The 26,785-nt window shown below is 44.6% G+C and overlaps 1 protein-coding gene across 1 annotated transcript in view; it reads right to left on the minus strand.

The window, feature by feature from the left end:
• The window catches only part of GPC4 (glypican 4), a 196,965-nt gene that overhangs the window by 25,618 nt on the left and 144,562 nt on the right, over positions 1 to 26,785 (minus strand). Inside the window, exon 4 of the mRNA XM_085607899.1 lies at positions 1,708 to 1,873. Within this exon, the coding sequence (XP_085464025.1) occupies positions 1,708 to 1,873 (166 nt within the window). The remainder of the gene's footprint in view (positions 1 to 1,707; positions 1,874 to 26,785) is intronic.

Raw genomic sequence — 26,785 nt, forward strand, 5'->3', positions numbered from 1 at the left:
TTGTATTTTGCATTATTTTCTTTCCTGACATCCTTCCAACAGGCATCCTGCAGAAAGAAAATAGACTGACTAATGCAGTTTCTCATAATTGCACCAATTACACTTGATTTATTTGGGTGAAACAAGTTGGTGACGAACTAATTAGCACAGTTTTGCATGGCAACGTTTTTTTTTCTGAGGAGCTTTACACCTCATCAACATCAGTTCAGAGTGATGGAACCGAAATGGGATGAAGCAGAGCAATGAAAGTTCTGGAGAAAAGAGAGTTGGAGTCCAGTCAGATACTTAGAATGGACCCAGATCTGACATCCTTCGGCACGTGCTTGATAATGCGAGACTTAGTTGAAAGCTTGTTTGAAAAGACTTTTCTAGTTTACTTAAACAATGGTCTCTGTTTGGATTAGAGGGCGATGGCCATTCCAAATACTGGTCAGTGGCATTTGTGATGGACCATTGATTCATTACTATGCATTAAAATTAGTCCCCTGGGATTTACAGCCTTCCTGTTAAATGGACTTCCACATTTCTCCAGCTGAAAAGTCAGCAGGTCCAACATGGTCTATTTTGCTCCAGCATCTTAAGTTCAGTTCAATATCCCAAGACAACCATCCATGCTCTGGACATTGGAGTTTTCTATCCTACACGGATGACAACCACTTGAGGGTGTGTGAGGCTCAGCATCATTCTCAAGCTCTTTCTGGTCCTGATGACAATGAAGAGCAAATGAGCTGCACTCAGTGCCACTGAAAGTGAAAGCATTCCGCTCAGCATCAACACTATTGTTCTACCTCATCTAGCATGACACTACATGATGATGAACAATGACTGTTTTGCTAAAACACATAGAAATCATCAATATGTTTAATGTGGCATGTGTTCTACACGATCATCGATTTCACGATGATTATTCTCAATGCCACTGTAAATGGGACAGCCATCCCCAGGTTAGATTATAAAATGACACCGTACCGTGTCTTGCCCCAAAACATTCTACTTGATTCAGAGTGCTTAGAATGCAAAGGTTACTCTGACTTCCAGTTCAGCAATAATATAAAATGTTTCCTCAAGCAGGAAAAGCCTTCAGTTGGCTTTCGGTGGATTCCAGAATTAGTGAATACCATGCTTTAAAGTCGCCTTCATACTAAGTACTTTTTCTATCCTAAGCAGTTTTCAGGATGAGATTGGGAAGGGAGTACCCATATATTTATTGGAGATATAAGGGGGGCTATCCATGAAAAGAGTATGTACCCAATTTAATGCTCAAATGCATGTTATCTTCACATTTCCATCTGCTGTGTTTTCCAACTAGTGGGTAAATCTCATGCATGTAAACTTCAGCCGGTTGAGCTCTCCCAAAAAGACTAGGATTCTCTTCGTATACCAAGACTTCCTCTATGATTCTTTTCAATCAATGAATAGTCTGAAACTTGCTTCAAATGTAGCAGTAATCCTGCACAGACCAATTTTCCAGTTTTGTTCATTACATTTGTGAATGGGGCTGTAGGTGTATATTAAATGTGATAGGTGCCCTTGACCTCACAGGCGAATGCCATTGGTTCTTGAAGATGGGAGGTGTATCTATTGTTTAGGTAATTTGTGTGTACATATTTGTGATTGCTCTTTTATGGTGAAACACCTAAATAATGAAATATTGGTATTAGTGGTATTGGTAAGGTATACATACTGCACCCAATGTTATTTATTTACCTATAAAAGCGTTCCAATCTGCATCAAGATCTCCAGCATTGGCAAGACATCCCCGCATTACATTGAGGCAGTAGTTGTTGCACGGCTTCACCGTCACCAGACCTCTGCAGTACGGACAGTACATCATTTTCACCACAGCTTGTGAGCACTGGGGTGTTGGATTTACCTTCAGAAGAAAACAAATAGAACATCACATTAATAATGAAAAAAGTAACAGACAAAAACATCTCGGCGCAGTTTCCATGAATCTGTTTTACGGAACGATGGTGTGAGTTTTCTGGGTTAAAAGAGGTGTCGCTGGATTGGACCAACAATGGTGCACTTAAAATGGAAGTGCTGCACGGACTCCAGGCCAAACAGTACCTATTACTATATGGACTGTTTGCCCTGGAGTCTCCTAAGGCATTCTAAACTAAAATCTACGAGTAAACACTTACAAAGTCGACCCAAATCATGTAAAATATCCTTCAGCTAGTGCTTTTGTAATCAACAAAACATTGCATTCTGGGCCTTGTGTTTTTGCTTTCACAGAAGTACAGTCTGAAAAGTTCAAGCAAGCAAGTGCTGTTATTTAAAAAGCCAAGATTGGCTGAAGGTTGCATACAGGGCAGGAAAGTCATTTGACGGCTGTAGAGCACTTTTTATTCGAAAATTATTGCGTCATCACTGTGTGCCAATAGGACTAAAACTTACAGAATCCGCCTGAAATAGATTTGAGTCCCAATGATGCCTTAAATGCAGATCTAATGTTATTTTTACATTGTGATTCAAGGTTCTGCAAGTAAAACACATTGATGTTCTGCAGGAATATGGCAAGCCACGCCATTAGAAGACCAGTTATTATAATGCATTCCTTAATCTGGAAGTACCGGCTGGATAAACTAACCACCTCTGGTGGATAGCACCAAACCAGGAGCCAAGACATTTCCAGGCAAATAAAAAAAAGTCAGAAAGAAAAAAATACACAGAAGGTAGGCCTCAACCACCTTCACAACCAGGGACTGGAACCATATTCCCACTGGTATCAGAATGCATCCAAACATCCTGCAAATCAGGAAGAAACTGAAAATGAATTTCTTTCAAAAGCAAGTCACTGTAGAATTACACGTCTACCAATTGCAAACACCGATTGTTCCCTGAGCTCACACACTTACGAAGGTCTCTCTTGTTTCCCAGCCGGGTGAATAACCTTACATACAATCTTGCAGGGCTAGGTTGCATTGTGTGTATATATATATATGTAAATACATTCTCTCTCTCTCTCTCTCTCTCTCTCTCTTCTCCCCCCCCCCCACTGGAAAGGTAAGCAACATGTAGTCTATCAGTGCACTTTGAGGCATCTGTGCATGCCTTACGGGCAGTGACCCTTCGAAAGCCAAGCATTCCTATAATGACAGTCATGGGGGATTATACCGTTCCCGAGAAGGGTAGAAGAAAAGTCTCCTAGAAGCCCATGCCGTTTCAATGAGCTCTGCACTACTCCTGGTTCTAGAGTACTTCAACAGATGGGTATGAGGCAAGGCTCTCTCACTTACGTCGGGCAGGATGCGTACTAGACGTGGTATGCACAGCTGGGTGAATGAGCTCAGTTCAGCCCAGTGTGCAGAGCATGGGAAGTTGTCACAGCCACCCAATCATGTTGAATGTACTTGGAACGCGATCACAAAGTGCTGTCAGCAGCGTTATTCACTGCGAGGAATTTAACTCATTTCAACGCACACGGCTACTCGTTGCAGATCACAAAGGAACACCCAGATGACACTCACCATTAGGAATCTAGGACGCCTGAAGATTCCCTTGCAGCCCCTGTCTGCCTGAAACTTATGGAGCACAACAGAGCATCTTAGGGGGAAAACCAGGGAGTGCAGAAGACCAACAAAATACACATTCAGTTATAAACTAAGCACTTTAAGGGTATCGCGAAAACTAATCATCAAAAGTAGCAAGAATATTGTCCGTTACAGCTATTCCCAAGAAGAGACAGAATGTTGATAGAGAAGATTTTGTTTCAGAATTGATTGTGTTTAAAGGGTGCAAACTTATATTTAATGATTGTAAGTTTTAACAAAACAAGTGCAGGATCTTTACATTTACAATATTTCCTAATCCACTGGTCAAAAGTAGGCAAATGCCTCATCTGACTTCTGGAAGGTGCAGAGATACGAGGGAGCTTCAAAGGTTAGAAAATAAGGCAAGTTGTGGCTCCGAATTGCTAAACAAGGCCAGAAGAACAGTGTTTTTTTCAGTATGCAAGTAGAACTACAGTTGCAACATCTTCGTTACAACAGGAAGAGTCTGTAGGAGCTGCACTGTATGTTCTTCAGCATTAGTGAAATGTATTTGTAAATGTGGTGAGGCCACATTGAAACCAGAATAACCAAAATCAAGTCAACTAGATTTCCACAAACCATTAGAAAGGAGCTGGAACTCTCTACAGTCTTAGCTAGTAGACAGATAACATTTTGTTCTCCTGGTGATAATATCTCACACAAAAATCTTCTCCAAAGAACAGGTGATGGGGCATTTCTTTGGAATGGTTCAACCAATACCCAAGAAATTAAGCAATTCCAAGGTTACCAGGCTATGTAGTGCCATAGAACACTCACATAATTAAACATGATATTAAGTGAAACATAAAAACCACGCATTACTTACAGTCCGCATCACTGTACTTCCCTATATGAAAGTTAATTTATGTTTTTCACTTTCAGCCATGGGAAATCCTGCCCTATTCATCGAATGATTTTATGGTTCTTGTTCACAGAAACGTTCCTCATACTTATCTTAAACCCACTGCAAAATTCCCCTCCTTATAAGGTGTAACCTTAGCCCCTGGATTTTGGCCTCCTGCAGAGTATTTCAAATGAATAGAATGCACAGAGGAGGGATTGTGGACGGCTGTGCTTGAAACAAGATGTTACTTCAGAAGCGGGGCACGACAGAGACCGGGAAAGTGAGATTGTGCTCCCAAAGTAAACTACCTTATTAGGGCAACTGGGAAAAGGGTATGTCTTATCATGACTGTAGTCATGATACAAAATGGGCGTTGTGTGGTGCTGAACATGGCGGCTTCGGATGGCCACTGCCAGGGTGTGTCGCGTGCTCGGACGTCAATGAACTGAGCCAAGACAAAGGTCTGGAATGGGGAGCCCGCATGAATTCAGCAGTTTGTAAGTGTTGCCTGCTATACCTCCCAGCTTGCAAAGTATAGCTCTGCAGGATAAAAACACAATCAGCGGTCAGGTGATCTCATGACAACTTCAGAAATGTGATGGATTGGAAAGTCTTTAAATTGCCATGAAACAGCACTACAGACATGAACAGAAGTTGAAAGATGACACTGATCTTCTACTATGTTGAATCAACAGCTGCATTTTAATTATATATATATATATTCACTGAAAAAACCATAGGTTTCACACACGTTATAGTTACGAATTAGCATTTAAAAAACCTTGCAAATTCACTTAAAAAACCATAGGTTTCACACATGTTCTAGTTAGCTGGACATTTCACTCGTAAAAAACCAATGAAATTCCCCCGTTATAGTTAGTGCAGGCAACTATAACTCACGCGACCGCAATCCTCTGCTGATGACGTCAGATATTACATCACTGTATTTAGACACTTATTTACCCATGTCTTCTTCCATTAATCTTTAGCTATACATATATTACAAATATTTATTTTTCAGAAAGACACATATGTCATCAGTGATGTAATATCTGACGTCATCAGCAGAGGATTGCGGTCGCGTGAGTTATAGTTGCCTGCACTAACTATAACGGGGGAATTTCATTGGTTTTTTACGAGTGAAATGTCCAGCTAACTATAACATGTGTGAAACCTATGGTTTTTTAAGTGAATTTGCAAGGTTTTTTAAATGCTAATTCGTAACTATAACGTGTGTGAAACCTATGGTTTTTTAAGTGAATTTGTACGGTTTTTTAAATGCTAGGTTATGTATTTATTATTTTTATTTTTTTTCAGGTTTTTCACCGTGCGCGCACCGTGCGCGCGCTGTGGGAGTTCGGTGCGCTTCGCCCACCGAGCGCCCACGGCACCTAGCGATTTTTAAAAAACAACAAACATTTTTTTTCTCCCTTGGGGGTCCTTCTGTGACCCCCTGACCAAGGCTAGGGGGTCCGGAACTGTCCACTCTGCCCCCTTTTCACGTTCTCCACCTTTGTTTTTCACCCCCTCAGACTGCGAGAGACAAAATGGCGGCCGACACTTCCTGGTTTCGACCGATTCGAATGTTTAACGACATCTAACAACAAATCAGAATTGCGCTCGCGCACGGCAGGGTGCGCACACAGTGCGCGCACGGTGCGCGCGTATAGATATTGATATACTTTTAAATGCTATTTTCTCAGGAAATACTGAACAGATTTACACCAGACCTGCAAAAGGCACTTCCTTGACCTTATGGCTACCACTCTGCCAAATTTCACGTAATTCTGTTCAGCCGTTCGGGCTGTAGCTGCGACTAAAGGTCCTATGGAAAAATGCATGGGGAAAACGCGTTTTGGGACCCCCCCTTTTTCTCGGCCCCCGCTTGACGAATCACCCCGAGACTTTCAGGGTAGCAGCTGAACGGAGCACCCCATTTGTTTTGAAAATTTCGCGAGGATTCGTCAACCGGCGCCAAAGTTATTCAAAATAGAATTTTGAGATTTCCTATGGAAACTAGGTTGTAACTATAACTATCTACTGGCGACTGCCAGTAGATTATATATATATAATCTACTGGTAACCCGTGTGTGCTCCGCTTTCTTTACCAAGGGGAAGTGTGGTTTTGATGTTTTGGGTGCGGCCACTTGCACCGTAAGGAGTACCAGCCCCTCAGTGTTTCAGCGGCAAGTGTGGCAACTTTTGGACGATCCAAAAACTTTTTGGAAACGCTGAAACCACCGCATACCTGAAACCGTGCCTGGTTGTGATCGGATGGAGCGCGACTGCACTGGAAGGTCACTGCTCACTGTAGCGGTGTGTAAAGGCAGATTTCAGACTTACAGCGGTGGGGTAAGGGACCAGGAGAGCTGTTTACTGCCCACGAAATAAGATCCAGGCACGTACTTGGGGATAGAGCGGACACCGCCCACTGGGGCTAGTACTTACGCCAGAGTTTCCGCTCGACACGAACTTGGAGTGCTGAGTTCGGGCCAATCCCTGGGTGACTGTGTCAGAGGTGCTTCAACCAATTACAGTGAGGCATTTCCTTTTAAAAAGTGAGCTGAAAACCATTTCAGATTCTGGCGGCATCTGAGGAAGTTTGGAGAAACGAAACGCGTCATGCCGATGGTTTAATAAAAGGCAGCTTACCTGGTAACCCGTGTGTGCTCCGCTTTCTTTACCAAGGGGGAAGTGTGGTTTTGATATATATATATATATATATATATATATATATATATATATATATATATATATCTACACACACACACACACACGTAAATCGCCTTTTGTCTCTGCCTCACTCCGGTAGAAAAGGACGGAGAGAGGACCCAGAGGTTGGTGCCAATCAAATTTTCTTTATTTCAATGTTCGTCAAGCCTGTCCGCCATAACGCGTTTCGACCCCCACTCGGGCCTTGATCACATGACACGTTGCCATGGGAATAGGCAGCATTTTAAAGGCAACAAATCAGGAAATGACATCACCATGACAAGTCAGGCATAGAAAGCGATGAATTGCTCTTTGAAGTTATTTCAAGAAGAGGTACTGTGCACAACCTAAAAGTATTTTTTCATCGATAATTATATAAATATATAGATAAATATACAAATAAATACTTATATCAATATAAATATTAAGATACTTTTAAATACATAAAACCATCTGTATCAATTAAAAAACGACATTTATCCAAATATGAGCCAAATGCTAATACAATTTGAAAATGGTGTCATATTAGATTGTGTGCTTTATCGATTTCTAAATTGAATTTCCTCAATACAGTACATTATAAATTTGTCAAAGTTCAGTTTATCCAAGTATCTACAAATGCCCAAGTGGGCTTGTATAATCAATGCTCGTCATGTTATATCCTAGAAATGTATCCCAAAAATGCCGCTACAAAAAATAATAAGTGCAAATTGGTGCAGAAATGTATTAAAAAACACATAATGAATAAGGAGACCAAAGATCGGTCCTCCTTTTCCACGTTAAATTCCCGCAAAGAGAGTGTGACTATTAATTTATTCTAAAAGTGTATAGATATATTTCTCTAAATCACAGTAAGGTATGTCAAACTTTTTTTCTATTTATTGTTTTCAACTCAACATTCTTATTCTGTTTTTTTATATTTATTTACTTAATTAAAAAAAGGACTTTCTTTTTATACATTTTTTTGTACAAAAATACACTTTAAATATGTTTGACTATTTTATTTACAAAAGCAGTCATGTTCCTTATCAAATTTCAATGTGAGCCCACATTGATATGCCCCGAATGTTGACTCAAAGGGGAAACTATAAACAAGTATGGAAATCTTCGCTAGAATTCAGTCCCGCTGGATTTTTCGTATCCAGCTCCAAAATATACCGTGTTTCCAGGAGGCGCAATTTAGCCTCCCGATTACCACCCCGTTTCTTTGGCAACACTGTATCAATCACATAGTAGTGAAGAAAATTCGGGTTGCCATCGTGCATCTGTTCAAAATGCCTGGCAACGGGGTAGGCCTGATCTTTATTCGAGATGGCCCTGATGTGCTGGAGTATCCTCTTATGTGCCGGCAGCTTAGTGCTGCCAACGTATTTAAGCCCACAAGGACACTCCAGCACATATACAGCAAACTCGGTTTTGCATGTTAGTCTTTTATTAATCTGGATTGGTTTGGATTTCAATGGACTGGAGAACTGGGTTTTACTGCAACCAAATTTACATGCTTTGCAGCTGGGGCATTTTTTTAAACCTTTAGATTGAGCCCTCCAAGTAGTTGGAGAGGCTGACTCTGGACTGCTCCTCACTAGACAGTCACTCATAGAAAATGATTTTCTGAAGGTTAGTGCAGGTTTATTAGCTACTAAACCCCCAATTACCGGATCACCCTGAACCAAGTTCCAGTTTTGATTATAAATCTTCCTCAGTTCTTGATGTTGTTTGCTGAAAGTTAGGATGACCCTAGATTGAATATTGGGGGCCATATCAAATAATGTACTATGCTTGGTTTTTGGGAGCAAAGTGTCTGTTCTAGAAAGAAGACTCGTTTTTTAATAGCCTGATCAATCATATTTGGTGGATAGCCCCTGGCCAGGAACCGGCTTTTGCTTGCCTCCTGGGCAATGTCACATTCAGCATCTGAGCTGCATATTCGCCTGATACGGAGCATCTCCCCGTATGGGATACTGCGTATCAGATGTTGAGGATGATGGCTAGATGCATGAAGAATTGTGTTACCTGCAGTAGATTTACTATACAGTTTTGTAGCCAATACATCGTTGTGTACAAATACCTCAACATCTAAAAAACAGACTGACCGTTTATTAATACAGGACGTAAATTGTAAATTTAAACAATTAATGTTGAGCATATTCACAAATTCCTGTGCGCCTTGCTCTGTGCTCTTCCAAATAAAAAACAGATCGTCAATGTATCTCAGATAGATAATAGCATGTTCTTCCATGATTGCCCTGAGGTCGCCCATATATATATATAGTCTGCGGTTAGATAGAGTATCTAGCAGGAAGAGCATTACCAAAGTTAAGTAACTTGTTCTTCTGACGAATACTTCCAACTATAGATTCTTCTTATGTTTAGAATAGCGACCAAAGCAAAGTGGCTCCCTCTGTGGTTGGTCTGTGCAGTGACTCAGACCAAAAAGTGGTGTAGGCCGATGGCCAAAACACCCTTCCCATCGGACCTGGCTGTCAAGGCAGTAGTGCAGCTTGGTCTCCATGCATGGAGGCGTAGACTGCGCAGGCCTAGGTGCAGAGCCCTGCCCTGCAGAAGATCCTTCTGTTGAGGCAGCCTGATCAGAGGACAGATGCTCATGCCCAGAAGTTCCAGGTACCGCACTCTCCTGACCTAATCCAGAGCTACTTTGATGACTTGAGCCCGTTCGTTCTTGATCTTCTTTAGAAATAGGGGCATAAGAGGTAGTAATAAGAAACCATACAGGAGTCCCTTGCTCTACTCTAGGCAGAATGGGTCTCAGAGAGACAGCCTTCGTTGGAACCCCAATGTGCAAAAGTGCCGACACTACATGTTCTTGGCGGTGGTGAAGAGATCGAGCCAGAGTTCTCGCCATTGCTGGAAGACTCCCTGTGCCACCACCAGATGTAGCTGCCATTTGTGATCCGCTGACCATCTGCAGTCCCCTCCAAGACCTGGATGGAATCTGTAGTGCTGGGCCCACTGAGACTTTAGATCCCATTGCAGAGCCGGCATGCACCATCTGGCATGGTTAACTAGTAGGACGCAGGTGGCCAGCAGGACAAGAAGTCTCTTGGCCATCCTCACAGACTCAGAATAGAGGCTGAAACACTGAAATCATAGCTGAATGTCTTGGATCCATTGATCCGGAGGGAAGGTCCGAAATTGCACCATGTCCAGGATGGCTCTGATGAATGAAAATCTACGCAAAGCAGTCAGGTGTGACCTTGGCATGTTGATTGTGAACCACAGCAATGTAAGGAGTTTAGCACAATCTGGAGGCAGTCTACAACTGACTGTGGTGAGCCCGCCTTCAGTAACTAATCGTCGAGGTAGAGGAGGACTGGTACCCCCAACCTCCAAAGATACACAGCTACCACTGCCATCATCTTCATGAATACCCAAGGGGCTCTGGTGAGACCAAAAGTGAACACACCAAAACAGAAAATGCTCATGGCCCACCTTGAACTACAGATAGCGACTGTGGGTCTGTTGGATAGGAACAGGAAAGTAACATCCTGCAGGTTCAATGCCATCATCCAGTCTCCGCGATTCAGATCTGATAGAACCTAGGCCAGCTTGAGCATCCTGAATTTGTCCTTCTGCAGGAAGAAATTGAGAGGTCAAAGATCTAAAATAGGATGAAGGTCTTCTCCTTTTCTCAACACAAGGAAACAACAGGAGTAACACCATGTCTGGGGCCTGGGAACCGATGGCTCCTTTCTCCAAAAGTGCTTGAACTTCCTGCAGCAAAATGGACAAACCGTCTTCTGAAAGCTGCTCTGATGCGGGGGAAAGATGTGGTGGGACAGACAGAAATGGCAGGGCATAACCCCATTAGATGATCTGTAGGACCATCTGATCTGGAAAATGATGGATCCTGCCTTCCACTGGGTGGTCTATTGCCACTAAGAGCAAACTAAAGCGGTTCGGCAGCTGCTGTCAGAGGTGCTGGGGCCTGGGATGATCCGTGCCCTTCTAGAAATGAAAGTGGTCTGCTTGATCCCCAACACCGACCGGGAAAGGACTGGGGTGTCTGTTGTTGGGGGTGTTGGGCCTCGGTACTGTCTGATGGGAAAACCTGGAGCGATGCCTCAAAAGGAGTGAAATTGGTGGGGATACTGCCTAAAGAGTGTGGGAAGACTGCAGGAGCACACAGTGGCTCTGCTTTCCATGAAGTGCTCAATAGCGGAGACGGCCATCTCACCAAAGAGGCAAGACCCATCAAAAGGTCGGCTCATGAGTGATGCCTGAACATCAAACGAGAAGCCCAGGGATCTAATCTATGACACCAAAGCACCATGCTAGTCCAATAGCTCTGCCTAAACAGTAGGTCATGTCCAGGCCAAACTGCATGACGTACTTGGTCGCATCTTGGATGGTCAGTACCAGATTGGAACAAAACTCTTTTGGGACTAATGGTAAAATCTAAGCAACCAACTGCCATAAATGCATAGGAGTACCATCCCAGCAAACAGCTGGGGTTGACTGACCTGAGAGCGAGGCAGGCAGAGGAAAGTATTCTGTACTCATATGCCTCAATTCTGTTTGGCTCTCTGTCTGGCACCTGTGATGACGTTGCACCTGGATGTTTACAGGTGGGCAGGAGAAGGGCTCTGCCCATGATGGTGTTGTTAAGTGCCTAGTTGAATGGCAGTAAGGTTCAGATGAGGAGTGTCAGTGCTATAACACTTCTGTGAAGGCATTGGTTTTTACTGCAATGGAAAGCAACTGCAAAATCAAATTCTGCTGCCCGTCTCATGAAGTGTTAAGTCCATTGGCCTCCTGTGGGTGTACAAGAATTTTCCTCATACTGTGGTGAGAATTTGTCCCCAACAACACCAAAAGCTGGCTGGCAGTCAAGGTCTAATCCGTAGAGTTTTTGGAGCATTGGGGGGACAACATGGTTCCTTGATGTCCTGACATCTTCCCAGAAGGAGAATGGTGCGGCTGGGTTGAGGACCAATTGGAATTTTGTGGCTTTTTTCTGGAATATTGATTTACCCGAAAACTTGAACCACCATGGTTTTTTATGGATCCAACTCAGAGAGCGGGAATGGATCCATGTCCTTGACTTTGAATAGGAGAGAACCTTATCAGACTACCTGCAGTGTTCAATGATATCAAGCTTGACTTCACATTCCTGAGTCCCCTTCAGGTGCATGAGACACACTTTCCGCATGCCCTTAAGGTTGTGGCCTTATGTTAAACAACAGGGAAATACCTTGTATTATGTTATGTGAATTTGTAGAGCACGGCTAATCACCTGTGAGGGTATGCATGCTTTGAGTATGGCAGGCCTGAGGGGGGAGGAGTAGATCATGCTTATTTTGTTTGGAAGAGCCATGTCTTGGGGTACTTTCAGAAGTCCAAGATGGAAGGGGAGATTCTGAGGTGTTTTAGGCAGTCTTTCAAGGTCTTGGCAGTAAGGTATGAGAAGGAGCGTCTTTTGCTTCTGGTCCTCTTGATGAGAGAGAGGTGTGCTTCTGCCTAGATGGCAGATCTAAGGAGTCTGGTGGGTTGGTAGAAGTTAAGGCGGTGGTTGGGGTAAACAGTACCGGTGTTGTAGAGAGCTTTGCTGGTGATGGTGAGTAGCTTGAACTTCCATCTTTCCTGGACTGGGAGACAATAGAGAATGTTGAGGTGTGAAGAGATATGGCTATTTCGAGGGATGTTCTGGATGAGTCTAGCGGTGGCGTTCTGGGTGGTTTGGTTGGTGTAGGACATGGGCTGGAATTGTGACATAGAAGGAGTTTTTGCAATCAAGGTTACTTGTGATAAGAGCCTGGGTGACCATTCGTCGGGACTTCATTGGATACACTTGAAAATCTTACGTAGCACTCGCAGGATGTGAAAGCATGATGAGGAGACGGCATAGATCTGTCTGCTCATGGAGAGGTTGGTGTCCATAATGATCCCGGGGTTCTTGAAATGGTCCACTGGGATAGGTGGGGGCCCAAGTTTTGAAGACCGCCAAGAGTCGTCCCAGCGGGAGAGGTTGTTGCAAAGATTAGGACTTTGGTTTTGTCTGTGTTGAACTGGAGGCAGTTGTTTTTCATCCAAACAGCAACGCTGCTAATGCAGGTGGCGACGTTTGCTTCGACAGTGCTGGTTGAGTCAGTAAAGGAGAGGATGTGTGTACTCGGCGTAGGAGAATATGTTGATGCACTATATCCATGAGTGGCATCATTTAGACGTTGAAGAGTGCTAGGCTGAGCGACAATAATTGTGGGACTCCACAGAGGAGTTTCTTAGGTTCTGAGGTTAATGGGGATCATGGAAATCAGTCAGAGATTCTTTTGGCAACAGTCCCGACAAGGCTTATAGTTTGTAGTTTTAGAAGGGGACATGATCCCTTGCAGACGAAGTAATTTTGAGAGAAAAAGCTTGTCAACTGACGAGATAAAACTAGGAGCTAGCGCCGGATCAGTGTATGAAGGTGCAGAAAGAAAGAAAATGATGTCAGCGCACTTAGGTGGTGGGTATATGAGGCTACGGTCGTCACATCCGGGTAGGAACAGAGGCAACACGGAGCTGCATGACGCCACCTACTGATGCGCAGGAGCTATGTTGTAAAATCTTCCTCATCCAGTATGGATTCTGAGGATATTCTAATGGTGAGGAATCCGAAGTTGGAAGTATCCATCACAAATGAATGACACTTCACTCATGGTGGTACAGCCAGTGAAAGTACTGCATCCATAGGCACAGATCCACAACTCTTTTTCTGCTTTAGCGCATGTGACCAGCCACGGTCTGATCCGTGCACACCCAGTTCAGGTGCATGCGGGCCATGTACCCAATAATAATTCGGTCTTTTGTCTCGAAGAGTGACATTTTTTCTTTAACTAATGATTTCCTGTTGCAAAATTTGAAAGCACGTGATAGCATCTTTTTATCACAGAATTTTTTTTTTTTTTTTTAAAGGATGTCACGAAATATGAGAACGGATGGGTGAATTTCTCTCCTATAATCAGATTTGTTTCCACAATAATTCTAGAACAGAAAAATCACCAAAGATTTATGGTTCTCAGGAGATCAATGTTACTTCCACTCGTCCGTTGTACTATGGCCTCCCCGTCAATAAAAGATTCATAAACAAACAGACACTGGATGTTAAAAAGAAAACTAATTCAATAGTCGTGTTTTAGCTATCTGCAGTTTCAAAATAATAAAGTCTTGTGAGACAACTAATAGAATAACGCGCATTGAGTGACTTAAAAATACCTAAAATTAATCTGTTTCATAAAATGCAAAAATGCAGTTCGTAAAACTGCTAGAATCAGATACCCACCTAGTCTGGGCGCTATCAACTCGTTTACATTTAGCAACGGCCTTTGCACACATACTGCTTTCAGAGTTACGACACGAGTGATAGCAATTCTTGTTTTATCGGTGACCTTACAAGGGCTTTTCTAGGTTCTTTTCATGACTTAAATCATATCTTAGTGTGTTCCCCCTAAAAAACACTGTAGTTAACATTTAGCTAACAAGCTCCAAGGAGCACGTGAGAAAGACGATAAAAGAAGGCCGATAGCCCTCTTACGCAATCACGCTTTCCGCCTAACAAAGGATGGGGCTTATGGCCTTATCTAGGTTGAGCTGCTTTCGGCTGTTTGTCGTTCCTCACCTTATGGCAGCCACCGTGCCTACAAAGAAGGCACCTGTCCCAAACTTGCATCGTGACTAAAGAAAAAAATAGTTCGAGCTGTTCCCATATATTTCAAAGCTTCTCATAATAGTTTTATGATCATAATAAAAGCTTAACAGTGAGCCTTTCTTCAGTGTGTGCATTTAAAAAACTACTTGGCGAAGGTGGAGGAACCTTCCCGCGCTCCCGGTGCAGGTGGCAGTGGAAGGTGTGCAAGGAGGCGACCGAAGAGGGTGCAGTGACCAGGGAAACCACAGGAAATGGCCGGCCTGCATCAAGCCATGAAGGCAATTTTGTATCCCAAAAAAAAATATTCTGCAGAGAGGAACTGAAGGAAAGTCACGTCAGTACGTGTAATGGGTACTGGAAGTACCTCATCAGGCGTTTCCTATATTAACAAGGCATTTGTCAAATCCGACCTCATGGGGCTGAACGCCTACTGCTGACAGAGAAGGTTAACTAAATGTAACCCGCGCATTCTGGCAAACAAAATACAGGTCCTGAGGCTGTAACTCAAGATTGTGCCACACAGATGTGCTTTAAAAATAGGTTTTTAAAGTATCTCTGCATAGAGAACTAAGGGGGATGGGGGCAGGTTCAAGGACATTTCGAAATAATTACTCTGTGCCGTTCCAAAAGAGTATAGTTAGTGCAGGCAGCAAAGTACTCAACTAAACCCAGCAATGGCTCAAAGCATCTGTGCTTCACCCAGAAGACGTCAACTGAAAGAAATGCAAGCATTTAAACTTTACAAGTGGACAGAAAGCCAACAAAAACACTTAATTTCGAAGTACCCAATTATAGGGCAATTTGTACAGGAAAGAAAATGACTTAAATTTCGAATTTTGAAATGCAAGCATTTTTACACCGATCAATAACGCAGCCACAGAGTTCAGCCTGTGAGATGTCTTTTCCATGCATTAAGCAGCTATCCAAGTCTAAAAAAAAAAAACTGACCAAGTGTCATATATTCTGATGCTCATGTAAAGCAACTTCACGATATAAAAAAAACAGCAACAAAAAAAAGAGGTTCTCAATCCATTGCAATCATCTTGATAAAGCCATCTGTGATGAAACAATTGTTGGCCGCCCTGTTCTTGGTGATGTTAATACTGATTTGGATTTGGATTGACAAAATCTCTACTAAAGAAGAAGCCAAACATCCGCTAGCCGGGTTCTCCAAAGTCAGTCCCGGGGAGCCGGTTCCATGCCAGATTTTTAAGATAGCTACATTTATCTAAATGGGGATATGTAAAAAATCTGCCATGCATCTGGCCCTCCAGGTCCGACTTTAGAGATCCCTGCTCTGAACCACATCTTCTGGAGCTCTTTATTGATGAGAACTAATTGCCTAGAATAACCTTTGGTGTAGTTGCATTGCTGTGTTTATGTATGACTGATGTCAGTGGCGTAACAATAGCCCCGCGGTGCAGGCCTCCCCTCCGGGCTCCAGGGGGCCCCGCCAGGCACTGTGCCTGGGCCACGGGCCCCTGGCCAGAGAGCTCCTGTCTGGGTTCAGAAACAGGGGGTCACCCTTCATGTACTTTGAGGGGGGCCCCCTCAATTTTCTTTAGGACACTGACTGATGTCACAATCCCTCAAGTGACACGTCTGGGGACAAGTTGCTACAATGGGACCACCTATAGTTATACATTTGCTTATTGCTCTTGTAAGATACATTTTTTCTTCACTTTACTATTCATCAGTTTGTACATGCACCTTTAGCTGTGGATGTGCAACTGTATCCCTCTCAACCCACCCATTCAATAACCAATGTTTCCATTAGCAAGAGATAGAATTGCTTTCAAAATCCACCGTGGACTTCTATTGTATCTAGTTTATACCCCAACATTATAAAGTTGGATTCACGTACATTTAGGAATGGTGGCGCTGAATATATTCTAAAATGGTTGAAAGTAAAACGTGGCCAATAATAGTGAATGGACATAATACTCTTTCATCGCACACAGAAACAACTAGTAGGTGTAATTTGCTTTTGTAAAACCCATGTTTGCGTCCCTTAAACCAATGTATGCTCAGTAGGTTGTCTTTCCAAACTCCTTATCTTGTGCAACCAAATGCCATTCTTGTGTAGGGATGACCTACATTTGCCCTGGTTTACACAGGTCACCAGGAAAGGCTTTATTTGTAATGGTTACTGAAACAAAACATTTTTTATACATTTCATATTCTATTTTCTTGAAAAGATCCACAGACCACCTAGAAAATTGTAAATTGTGGAACCGAAGTTCACCAGCCAAACTACGGCAATCTTTATTCTTTATACGTACCTACTGCAGACAGCAACGTATGAATTTTGCAGATATTATCTAGCAGAGAAACTGATCACCTCTGAGGACAAAAGTCTCTATGCAGTTACAAACTACCCCCAAATGCACGCCCTTTAAAAAAAAAATTATATTGAAAACTCACGGACTACATTTTTTACTGGTCCACTTTATTGGGTCAGACAATTTCACATGGTTTTCAAGGATGAGCTAAAAAGCTTTCAGCAACACCTCTGTCACTATAACAGTCACCATTTCACAAGCCCTCTGTATCTCTTTCCCCGATTCACGATCAAGTAAATTACTCATTGACTAGAATATGCAGATACATTTATTAGCTCATACACTCCTTAACGCTATGTATATTGTATATAAGCACCCCCTGGTTCTCGGATCCCGCTTGACGGAAAGCCCCAAAACTTTCAAAATACCAGCTGAAGTGAGGGTCAAATTCGTTTTTAAAATTTCGTGAAGATTCGTCAAACTGCGCCAAAGTTATTGGCAAAACAAAAAATGCTTTCACTGTGGAAACTAGGTCAGCACTATAACTACCTACCGGTGACCGCCAATGCACATTATTCATGAACATGACTGCCTCTATCTGATCAGGTAAACCTTTCTTCCTTTTATTGAATGGCTTTTGTATGGCCTGTTTACTAAAGTCCCATGTAATTTGTCCTTACTGTTTACTTTCATTGACCACGGGTATTATCATTTCTAGCTATCCCACTCTATATTTACAGCGCTCTAGCGCTCTCTGGGTATGGTTTGCGCTTAGCAAAAGAAAAACTCAAACTAAATAAATAAAATCAATAATTACTTTAAATTCAGAACCCCAACGTTATAAAAGTACAGTATTGTTACAATACAGGCTATTTAGTAACACTGAGACAGAATACACTTCTACAGGTTTCAAAGAGGGAAATACGTAATAAAAAAGCACTGGCAAAGCTAACAGGTCGCCCCTACGTGAGTTATTTACTTTGGCAATGTTGTGTAGCCATGCTGTACAGCAGTGCGGCTGAGATGCAGCATGAATAAACCTGATTATTTTAAAAAGCGCAATGATGCGGCCAGCGCGAATGCTTTTTTCAAAGCTGTGTGCCCCACATGCAAGACGGAGGGAGAGAAGGGAGCAGTTGGAGAGAGAGAACAGATGAGAAGGGCTGGGGGCAAGCTGATGGACAACGGAAGGAGGGAGTCGTAGGGGCAAATAAATAGACGAATGTTAGTTGCACTGCCCCATTCGGGGTGGTGTCCCTCTATGCGCACAGCACTATGGGGTAACGAAGTTACCAATCTTCACAAGCATGAGTTTGAGTCAAAAGTTCATTTATTCATAATGAAAAGTATGTTGCCATATTGTAAACTTCAAATGTTAAGTCACAACGATATCAACGGATATCCTCTATGCATTTCGGGTAGAACCCTTCATCAGGAGGAATCCTGTAACAGAAACAGATATCACCATGCTCGTTTCACCAACGAATCGAGGTAATTTTCTCTTCTAACCCCGATTCCTTTGACCCTGTTCCTTTGATTTTATCACGTTTATTAGCCTGTTTACAACGCTTGAGCGTTCACCCCAGCGCTTCAAACGTACAACTTTACACACGCAGTTTCACGTATTAACTCATGCACCTGTGTTTGACCCAGGTTCATTCAAAGCTTGATTTTTTCGCATATATGTTGAACTTACTGTCGCATCACAACGCGTGGTGTCTCTCACCATCCAAGTTTATTTGTATTTTATTTTTCACTTCTCACCGTTATCATCTCTTAAGTTTCACCGTTACTGTGCTTCTTCACGTTTCAGTTTTCACTGCAACACTGTTACATATACTCTTTCGAGTAACTCTATTTAGTTTAATTTTGACCTTTCACGGAAGGGCAATGTCATTTACTCTTTTGTATGCTTGGTTTAATTATTGTATTTTAAGGGGATTAGCAACTTGTTCTCCTATTTCTGTTACAGGATTCCTCCTGATGAAGGGTTCTACCCGAAATGCATAGAGGATATCCGTTGATATCGTTGTGACTTAACATTTGAAGTTTACAATATGGCAACATACTTTTCATTATGAATAAATGAACTTTTGACTCAAACTCATGCTTGTGAAGATTGGTAACTTCGTTACCCCATAGTGCTGTGCGCATAGAGGGACACCACCCCGAATGGGGCAGTGCAACTAACATTCATCTACCGACCTAGGTTCAGGGGTCGCTCCTCTAGCTGCACGCAAATTACCTGCTAAGGATTTAACTAATTTTTTGACAAACAATTGGTGTGCGTGATATCTATCTCTTGACTTTCTACATCGCAAATAAATAGACAGCAGAGGATGCTCGGAAAAGGAATGGGGAAGGCAGACTGACAATGGAAGGTGGGTGAGAGGGGCTGGAGTAAGCACACGGACAACAGTGGTAGGGTGAGAGGGACTGCAGCAGCACATAGACAATAGAGGGTGGGAGGGCGGGTTTGGGGCAAGCAGGCAGACAATGCACGTGGGCAGGAGGCAGCTACACGGACCATGGAGGGTGGGCGGGAAGGGTTGGGGGCATGCAGACGGACCAAGGAGGGTGGGCGGGAGGGGCTGAAGGCACGCAGATGGATAGTGGAGGGTGAGTGGGAGAGGTTGGTGCAAGCGGACAAACTTTGACAACATTGGGTGGACAGGAGATGTTGGGGGAAATACAGAAAACAGTGTGTTGAAAGGCTGGGGAAAGCAAACGGACACATGGAGGAAGGGTAGGGAGAAGGGACTAAGGCAGCATTACAGAGGGGGGAGAAGTACATGAGGATGACAGCTGAAAAATACACACTGTAGTCCTGGAGCACTTAAAATAGAAAAAGGTAGGGCCAGAAAAAGTAAGCTGTAGATGGGCACAGTAATGCATCTATGCTCGAGAGCAAGAACAAACACACAAAGAGGAAGAAAGCCTATGGAAGCTGATGAATAAGAAGCAAGCAAATAAGAGTGACAATAAAGCCAACCAATTGTAAGCAATGAGCGACCTCCTAAGGTAAACAAAAGGTTTCTCAACAGACCGTGCATGCACTGCCCTAAGGCAAGACCTAAAAATTACAAATCCTAACAGACAAATGAAATACTTTTCTACTATAAACAAGACTGTTGAAAGGTGTAATTTGGTCTTCCAAAATATATGTTGGTATTCCAGTATGCCATGTGTTCTCTTGTATTCAAATGCCATTTTTATAGAGGTTGTCCTAATTTGGCCTTATTTCTACAGGTAATTCCACTATTTTTTACAGACTCAAAGCCTAAGTGAAGAACCAATGAACAAAAGTGGCAAGGAGCCCTATAAAAAAAAAGGAGGGTCAAAAAATTAATTGTGCATGTCCCATAATTTTTTGATAATGCTCCACATCTATCTCAAGTGTTTATCCTAAGTGGGTCAAGAGTGTGGCCTTTAATTCCCTGAACAGATACCCTTGTAACTTCTGGCAAGCTGCCCACCCACCAAAGCATGATTCATGTCCATCTCCTGAACATGCCACTTCTCCATCCCAGTACATCCCTTCATCATCTCCCGAGTATGTCCCCTCCACCGTTCACTACGTGCATCCCCTCACTGCCGCCTCTGCACTTCTTTTTGCTTGACAAGTGTTTCCACCGTCTGATGAGAATACCGACATCACCTGCTTCTGGGCATACCCCATCACCTGAGCATATCCCATCTTTTATCTCCTGAACACGCTCCCCATCCATTCCCTACATGTACCATTAAACCTCCCCAGCCTGTCCTTCTTCAATCTTTGTAGCATTTCAATACCTCCTAGCAAACATCCTTGCAGTTACCCAGCATTTATCCACTAGGTCCCCCTTATCCAACATCATTGTGTGCTATACGAGCGCAAACTCTCCTCGCAGGGTTAATACACTGTGCCAAGTTCACGGTCCTTACAGCGTTATTTCCATACCCCAAAGACTGCCTGATAGAGGCGAGGGAAGAAAATGCAAAAAAGCATGCTCTGGGCATTCTCTGACTTCCCAGAGACAGATATCAGGCTGTTATTTCACACCCACCCTGTACCAACCGCATTTTTCACTTTCAACACTCAGACATGTCCAGCTACTGCTTAGGCTCCACCTTACACTATCCCTCGGCTTAGCAAACGCCGAAGGGAACGAGCATCCTCTCCATCGAGACAGTTTTCTGGGATACGTCACTGCGTCATGGCGCACGTTGGACGGAGCTCGGAATACTTCAACGTTCAACAGTACAACACATACCAGAACCCAGAAAATAAGCGAGCGGCTTGAACCATTCCAGAAAGAAACTCAGCTCAGTAATGAAAAACACATTTAGTACTACAGTGTACATCAGACGCATGTTCTTGATTATCAGCTCATACAAAATATGGAATTCTTGCAATCATTTAGTCTTACTGCTGCCTCTTAACGTTGGGAGTAAAAACCTCACAGGCACGACAGGAAATGTCTTGTTAAGCAGTAATCAGTGGCGATTTAAATTGCCCAGTACTACTACGTTCGTACGTTGCATGTAGATACAAGAACTACAAGAGTCCACTAGGTGGCGCCCCACGTCACTGCTTAAGTGATCAAGTACCGAGCTAGGCTGTGCAAATAGAAAGTAACGCCGATCATAATTACCGGTCTTGCAAGGTCTCTTCTAGTAACTGTATGACTATCTTTAATTAACACAGGTGCAACTAGTAATTTAAATTAAAGAATTACTTTAAAACACTAAGACAAGGCGTTCAAAATATATTTCCCACCCTATGCAAAAGCATCCTACAAAATGACATCACAAAATAAATACAGAGCACACATTCATAAGAAACGTAACCAGACAAAGTCTCCATATTCTTTGCAGATGCTGTGCTGAGAGAATGCTTTTGTGCGGGGATATATGAACCCACTAAGAACGCAGAGTGCGAAGTGGGGAATCCTTACAACCGATAAAATGTACAGCCTTCCAAATGGTAGCTGGTTTATAGAAAATGAAATACGAGGAAGGGCCTAAATACTTTTGTGGGTGTACCCTAAGAAGTGTCAGGTGTAATTTAAGACCTTTATTAGGGGCACTGCCTACGCAACTAAGGGAATGACCCCAAAGCGCCAGAGGCCATATCAACCATGACTATGTGTGCATTTACACAGGGTAATACTGTGCGCCTTGTAGTGTCGTGAGCCCTGGGCCAACACGCGAATAATGTACACGGACACATAGGTATGGTACAGGTAACTGGCCCAGAGCATGTGCGCCCGGCCCCTTTTATTGGCGCCTGTGCTGGATGGGTTTGGGGTAAAGGCCAAACACTGGAACGTGTCCAACAGGACACTATAGCCATCCCAAACTTTATTGAAAATAAACAAATGAGCAAGCAACCTGTGAGAAAAAATAAAACAACTGAGTCTCTTCAGGCAGCCCGCAGGAAAGGATGAGCGGACAGGTGGAGCTGGGAGCACCCGGCGTCACGGCACACATCCACAGCTTAACCAGATAAAACTGGGCATGAAATGCAGTGTTGATGGAGTCCAGATCTCTTGATCACGTGAGGGGGGTTTCAGTCCACCTGGCCATTGTTGTTCTGTCCCGCTTGGTCTCACAGTGTTGAAGTCTAATTAGATAGTTCAATTTGGGGGTGCACAGGGCTTTAAGTGGTCCGGGTCTCACCGGGTCTGAGCACCGGCAGTTTTTTAAAGGGGGCCTCCAAACGGGTCTCTATCGGGCTCTGTTGTGTTCACTGGCACAGGCGGTCCGTTTTTCTCCGGACTGCAGTGACAGCAGGCACATGGATGTGCGCATGCTCACACTGCTCACTTGTCACTAGTGGATAAGTTACGGCATGACGTCATGCCAGGTGAGTATTGTAGGGGACGGGAAATCCTTAAAAGAGTAATTTTCTCTCTGGATTTCCCTTATTTTTTTGAAACTCCGGAGCAGTAACATTGTCGTGGTGTCACCAGGACTTTAAGTGGAAGCTTTTTCAATATTATATACAAGACATAGTTGCTGCTTATTTATCTTCTGCAACTAATAACCATTGACAAAGCCAATAGTCCGGACTTCTTGTAGGTATGATGTTACTTTTTGTATCATACCTGGATGAATGGACAGAGACAGCAAAATAAAAGTCGGGCGGCACACTATGCTAGGCACAGATTTTTAGCTTACGTATTTTTCAGCCACGCACTTAATTACATACGCCACGCCCCTTTGAGAGACCCCCCAGTTTTTTCATCCCACTTAAAGCCCTGGGGGTGCATCAGGAGCAATGGTGAAGTCCGCTGCAGAGATTTCTTTGGAGGCGCACTGACTCCCTGAAAGGCAAACCTGCAAAGACGGGGATGACAGTGCAGCGGTATGACATCATCATTTGAGGCCTAGGTGCCTCCCAGTACCTGTTTGGCAGTTTCAGACTCATCTCTCGTGCCGGAATCCCTCGCGTAGTAATTCCCTCGAGGCCCTTCTCACTGGGTTGCCACGGGACTGTAGGCCAGGCAAAGGGGTCACTGCGGAACGCCTAAAAGGGCCATGTCCAAATCGCAGTGCAATCAGAAGGGTAGGTAATGTAATGGTCGGGTGTGCTCTCTTCAGCAGCACGCAGGTGTACGTGGGGTCTAACAGGTGGTCTCTGGGTGACGAATCTCCCACGGCTCCAGGAACCCTGTTTGGTGTCCGGATGTTTTGCAGGCAGAAGGTTCCACTGCGGTGGAGTGAAGCTCCTTAGGTGGTTCTGGTGATGCACACGGTAATGAGGTCGATTTTACCATCAGACAACTTTTGACTACAGGTGGTGGGTGATGTCTTACTTGGAGTGAGGGACTTCGTGGCCACTTGTGGTTCGTCTTCTCTAGCATGTGCCGTCCCCAGCAGGGATGCCATTCATCTCAAGCAGCCGGTGCCGAAAGTCTGGACTGTTGCACTATGAATTGTGAGGCAGCTACGTAGTTTGCTCACTCCAGCAGCTTACTTTCAGCACACCCTCTGTGCAGTCTCCAGTGACGTCACTACCCCGGGGGCTGGCTTGTGTTGATTAATGCACTCTCTGGTAGTGGCACGAGTCCTTGGTCTTGCCACTCTTCTTCCTTTCTGCTGCGCACCTGTGGTTATTGGGATCTTCCGTATGACGGATCTCCCACACACCTTTCCCTCCTCTTCTTTCTTCTTCTTCACAATATGGCATCATGCCGATCTCTTCTCCTCTTCAACTCTTTCACAATGTGGCATCATGTCTCTCTTCTGACCAGGCCTCTTGCTGTAATGTTCTCTTCCGAGGGACCTCCCTGGCTGTGTCCTGTTCATAGGACTGTTTCCCTTTTTCACTGCGGACTTCGCACAGGTCTTGTCCTGTCAGTAGGACTTGACTCTTTGCTTCCTCGTGTTCTTCCTGGACCTCTCATATCTCCTATCCCTTCTTCGGGGATCTTCTTGTTGCTCTGCTCTCTCGATGGAGGGTCACCTTTCTTACGTCTTCTCTTCCTTACTCGATGACACAGTGCTTGCGTCTCGAGGCTACAACATTAAGGCACCTGCTCTTGCCTGAGTGCAGGCCTGCTTACCAGGTTGGTCACTCTGCGTGACATACTCAATGAAGGGCCAATGGTGGCCATTCACTGCTAGATGTGGCCGGATGGTGCGGCCTCTGTCATGCGGCATTGCTTCTTTTTCTCAGAGGTCTCTGCTTCGAGGGCTCCTGCCCGTGCTGTCCAATTTCCAGGTGCGGCCCTCTGTGCACCACTGTTATCGTCCTTGGTGCCTCACTTTTGCAGGGTGCGTTCTTGTGAGCTGGTGCCAGGTCAGGCAGTGGTGGGGTTAGTAAACAGTCTCTCTGGTGGCACCTTGCATTCCTGTTTCTCTCTATTGCAGTGGTGGCTGTTCACCACTAGGGTCGTGTGGCACTAAGTCCTTGCTTGCTTTGGCGTCAAAGAGCCACTGGTAGGCGCACCTTCTCCTTGTGCCTTTCATGGGGATTTCTGCTTTTCTGTTTGTCTGCTTGGGGTGTGTCTTCCTTTAGCTCCTTTACCTTCACTAGACATTTCTTGGCTTACTTGACACTTCACTGCCTTGGCACTCACTGGACTCCTGGCAGCTCTCATGGCTGGGGCAGCTTTGGGATTCTCGGGGTCCTCTGCGGAGGTTGACAGTCTCTTGCTGCCGTGCCTGGGAGCAGTGCACTGTCTCTTCAGCTCGTCTTCTTGCCTGTGGTTGGAGCTGTGCCCCGGTCTCCTCACTAGGCGTGGGTGCATTCCCCAGGCACTTATGTCCTTTCCATGTAATTGCTCCAGACTGTGGCAGGGCTTACGCAGCGGTGAGTGTAGTCGCAGCTTCTGGGCGGCAACAGGTACTGTGCTGTTTTATACTATGCCACTTCCCCAAGGGACGACTTCCGTAGCTTGAGACTAGCAACCGTAGGGGAAAAGGAAGTGGCAGTCTTGGGGCTCTTTGCTGAGCACAGGAGCAAAAGTCCTTGTTCCTTGCGCTTTCACTAATTCCTATGGGACCGTTCATGTTCATGGACTCCCATCTGCACATCCACATCAGGCAGTCAGGCTTGGCAAGGGGGGTTGCTCTCCTGGGAGAGCTTTCGTCTCTTCTTTGTATGATGCGCAGCCCTGGCATGTGGTAGCCCAACAAAAAGTCTCTCTACGGGGCTAGCCTTGCCCAGACTGGTCTGTCCCGGCACTAGACGATCCCAGTCCTCTGTGGCTTCTTCTTGAGCCGCGCGCTCTAGCTGCAGTCTTCCTGGCACCTGGGAGGGGTGAGACTGACTGGTGGTACTGCAGTCTTTGTCCAGACTTGCTGGTTGGGCAGTCTGGTAGAGTGAGTAAGTAAGTGAGTATTTATTTATTGTTCAGTTAATTGAAACTCATAGTATAAAAACTTAACCATCGAGGTAGAGGCAGACCATGCCTTGCACTTGCTGACACGGTTGCTCACACTGCCAAGTGGTCATTCAGGCATCAGCTGTCTCTTTATTCCATGCGGCACTCAGTAAATAGGTGGTAGATTTTGCCGGGGCTGCCTGATGTTTACTTTACATGTGGTGCAGTGAACTACCACTAGGTGGCGCTGTGGACGCCTCTCTTCCCAGGCTACTCCAGTCTTTCCTCAGGCTACAGGCCTCTACAGTCATGGGAGACACTGGTACAGGGTTGTGCTGCGCTGGTGCGGCCCCAGAGGTATCTCGATGCTAACCCCAGTTAGAGAAGTCATACATCACTTGCCCAGGTATGGGGTGCTGCCCCTTCAACGGTGGGGGCTACGGCACCCTTCCTAGCACGGAGGGCAGTGGCGTGATTGCCGGCTTAGTTCATCTTGCTGCATGAGATGTTACTCCTGTAGGATACAGCCGCTGGCTGATCTGCTGTCTCAGCTTTGGGCTGCTCTGCGGCTTCTAGCTCCTTTCTTGATAGTGGGGTGCTGCAGGCGATGTGGGGGTTCCGCTTCATGCGGTCCAGGTAGACATCTTAGCGGCACTTTGGGTGCGGGGCTGGCTACGACTCTTCACCACCTTTTTTAATCTTCTTCACCCATGGATGCACACTGCTACCCTCAGGGCCCATCTCACACCCGGCAGTAAAACGGGCACTTCTCAAGGCAGCAGGACATTAGAACGGATCTCCCCTTTTTCTTGGTTCTGGGAAAAAAGTAGTTGGCATGCTGGCACTGGCTCATGGCAGCTGGGCTGCTGCAGGGGCATTAACATGCAGGTGCCATAGTCCTCGCTTATCAGGTGGAAGCGTGCTTGCTGCAGGGGTGCCTTAGGCGCACA

The sequence above is a fragment of the Triturus cristatus genome, chromosome 5_2 (assembly GCF_964204655.1).
Source record: "Triturus cristatus chromosome 5_2, aTriCri1.1, whole genome shotgun sequence".
Taxonomy (NCBI): Eukaryota; Metazoa; Chordata; class Amphibia; order Caudata; family Salamandridae; genus Triturus; species Triturus cristatus.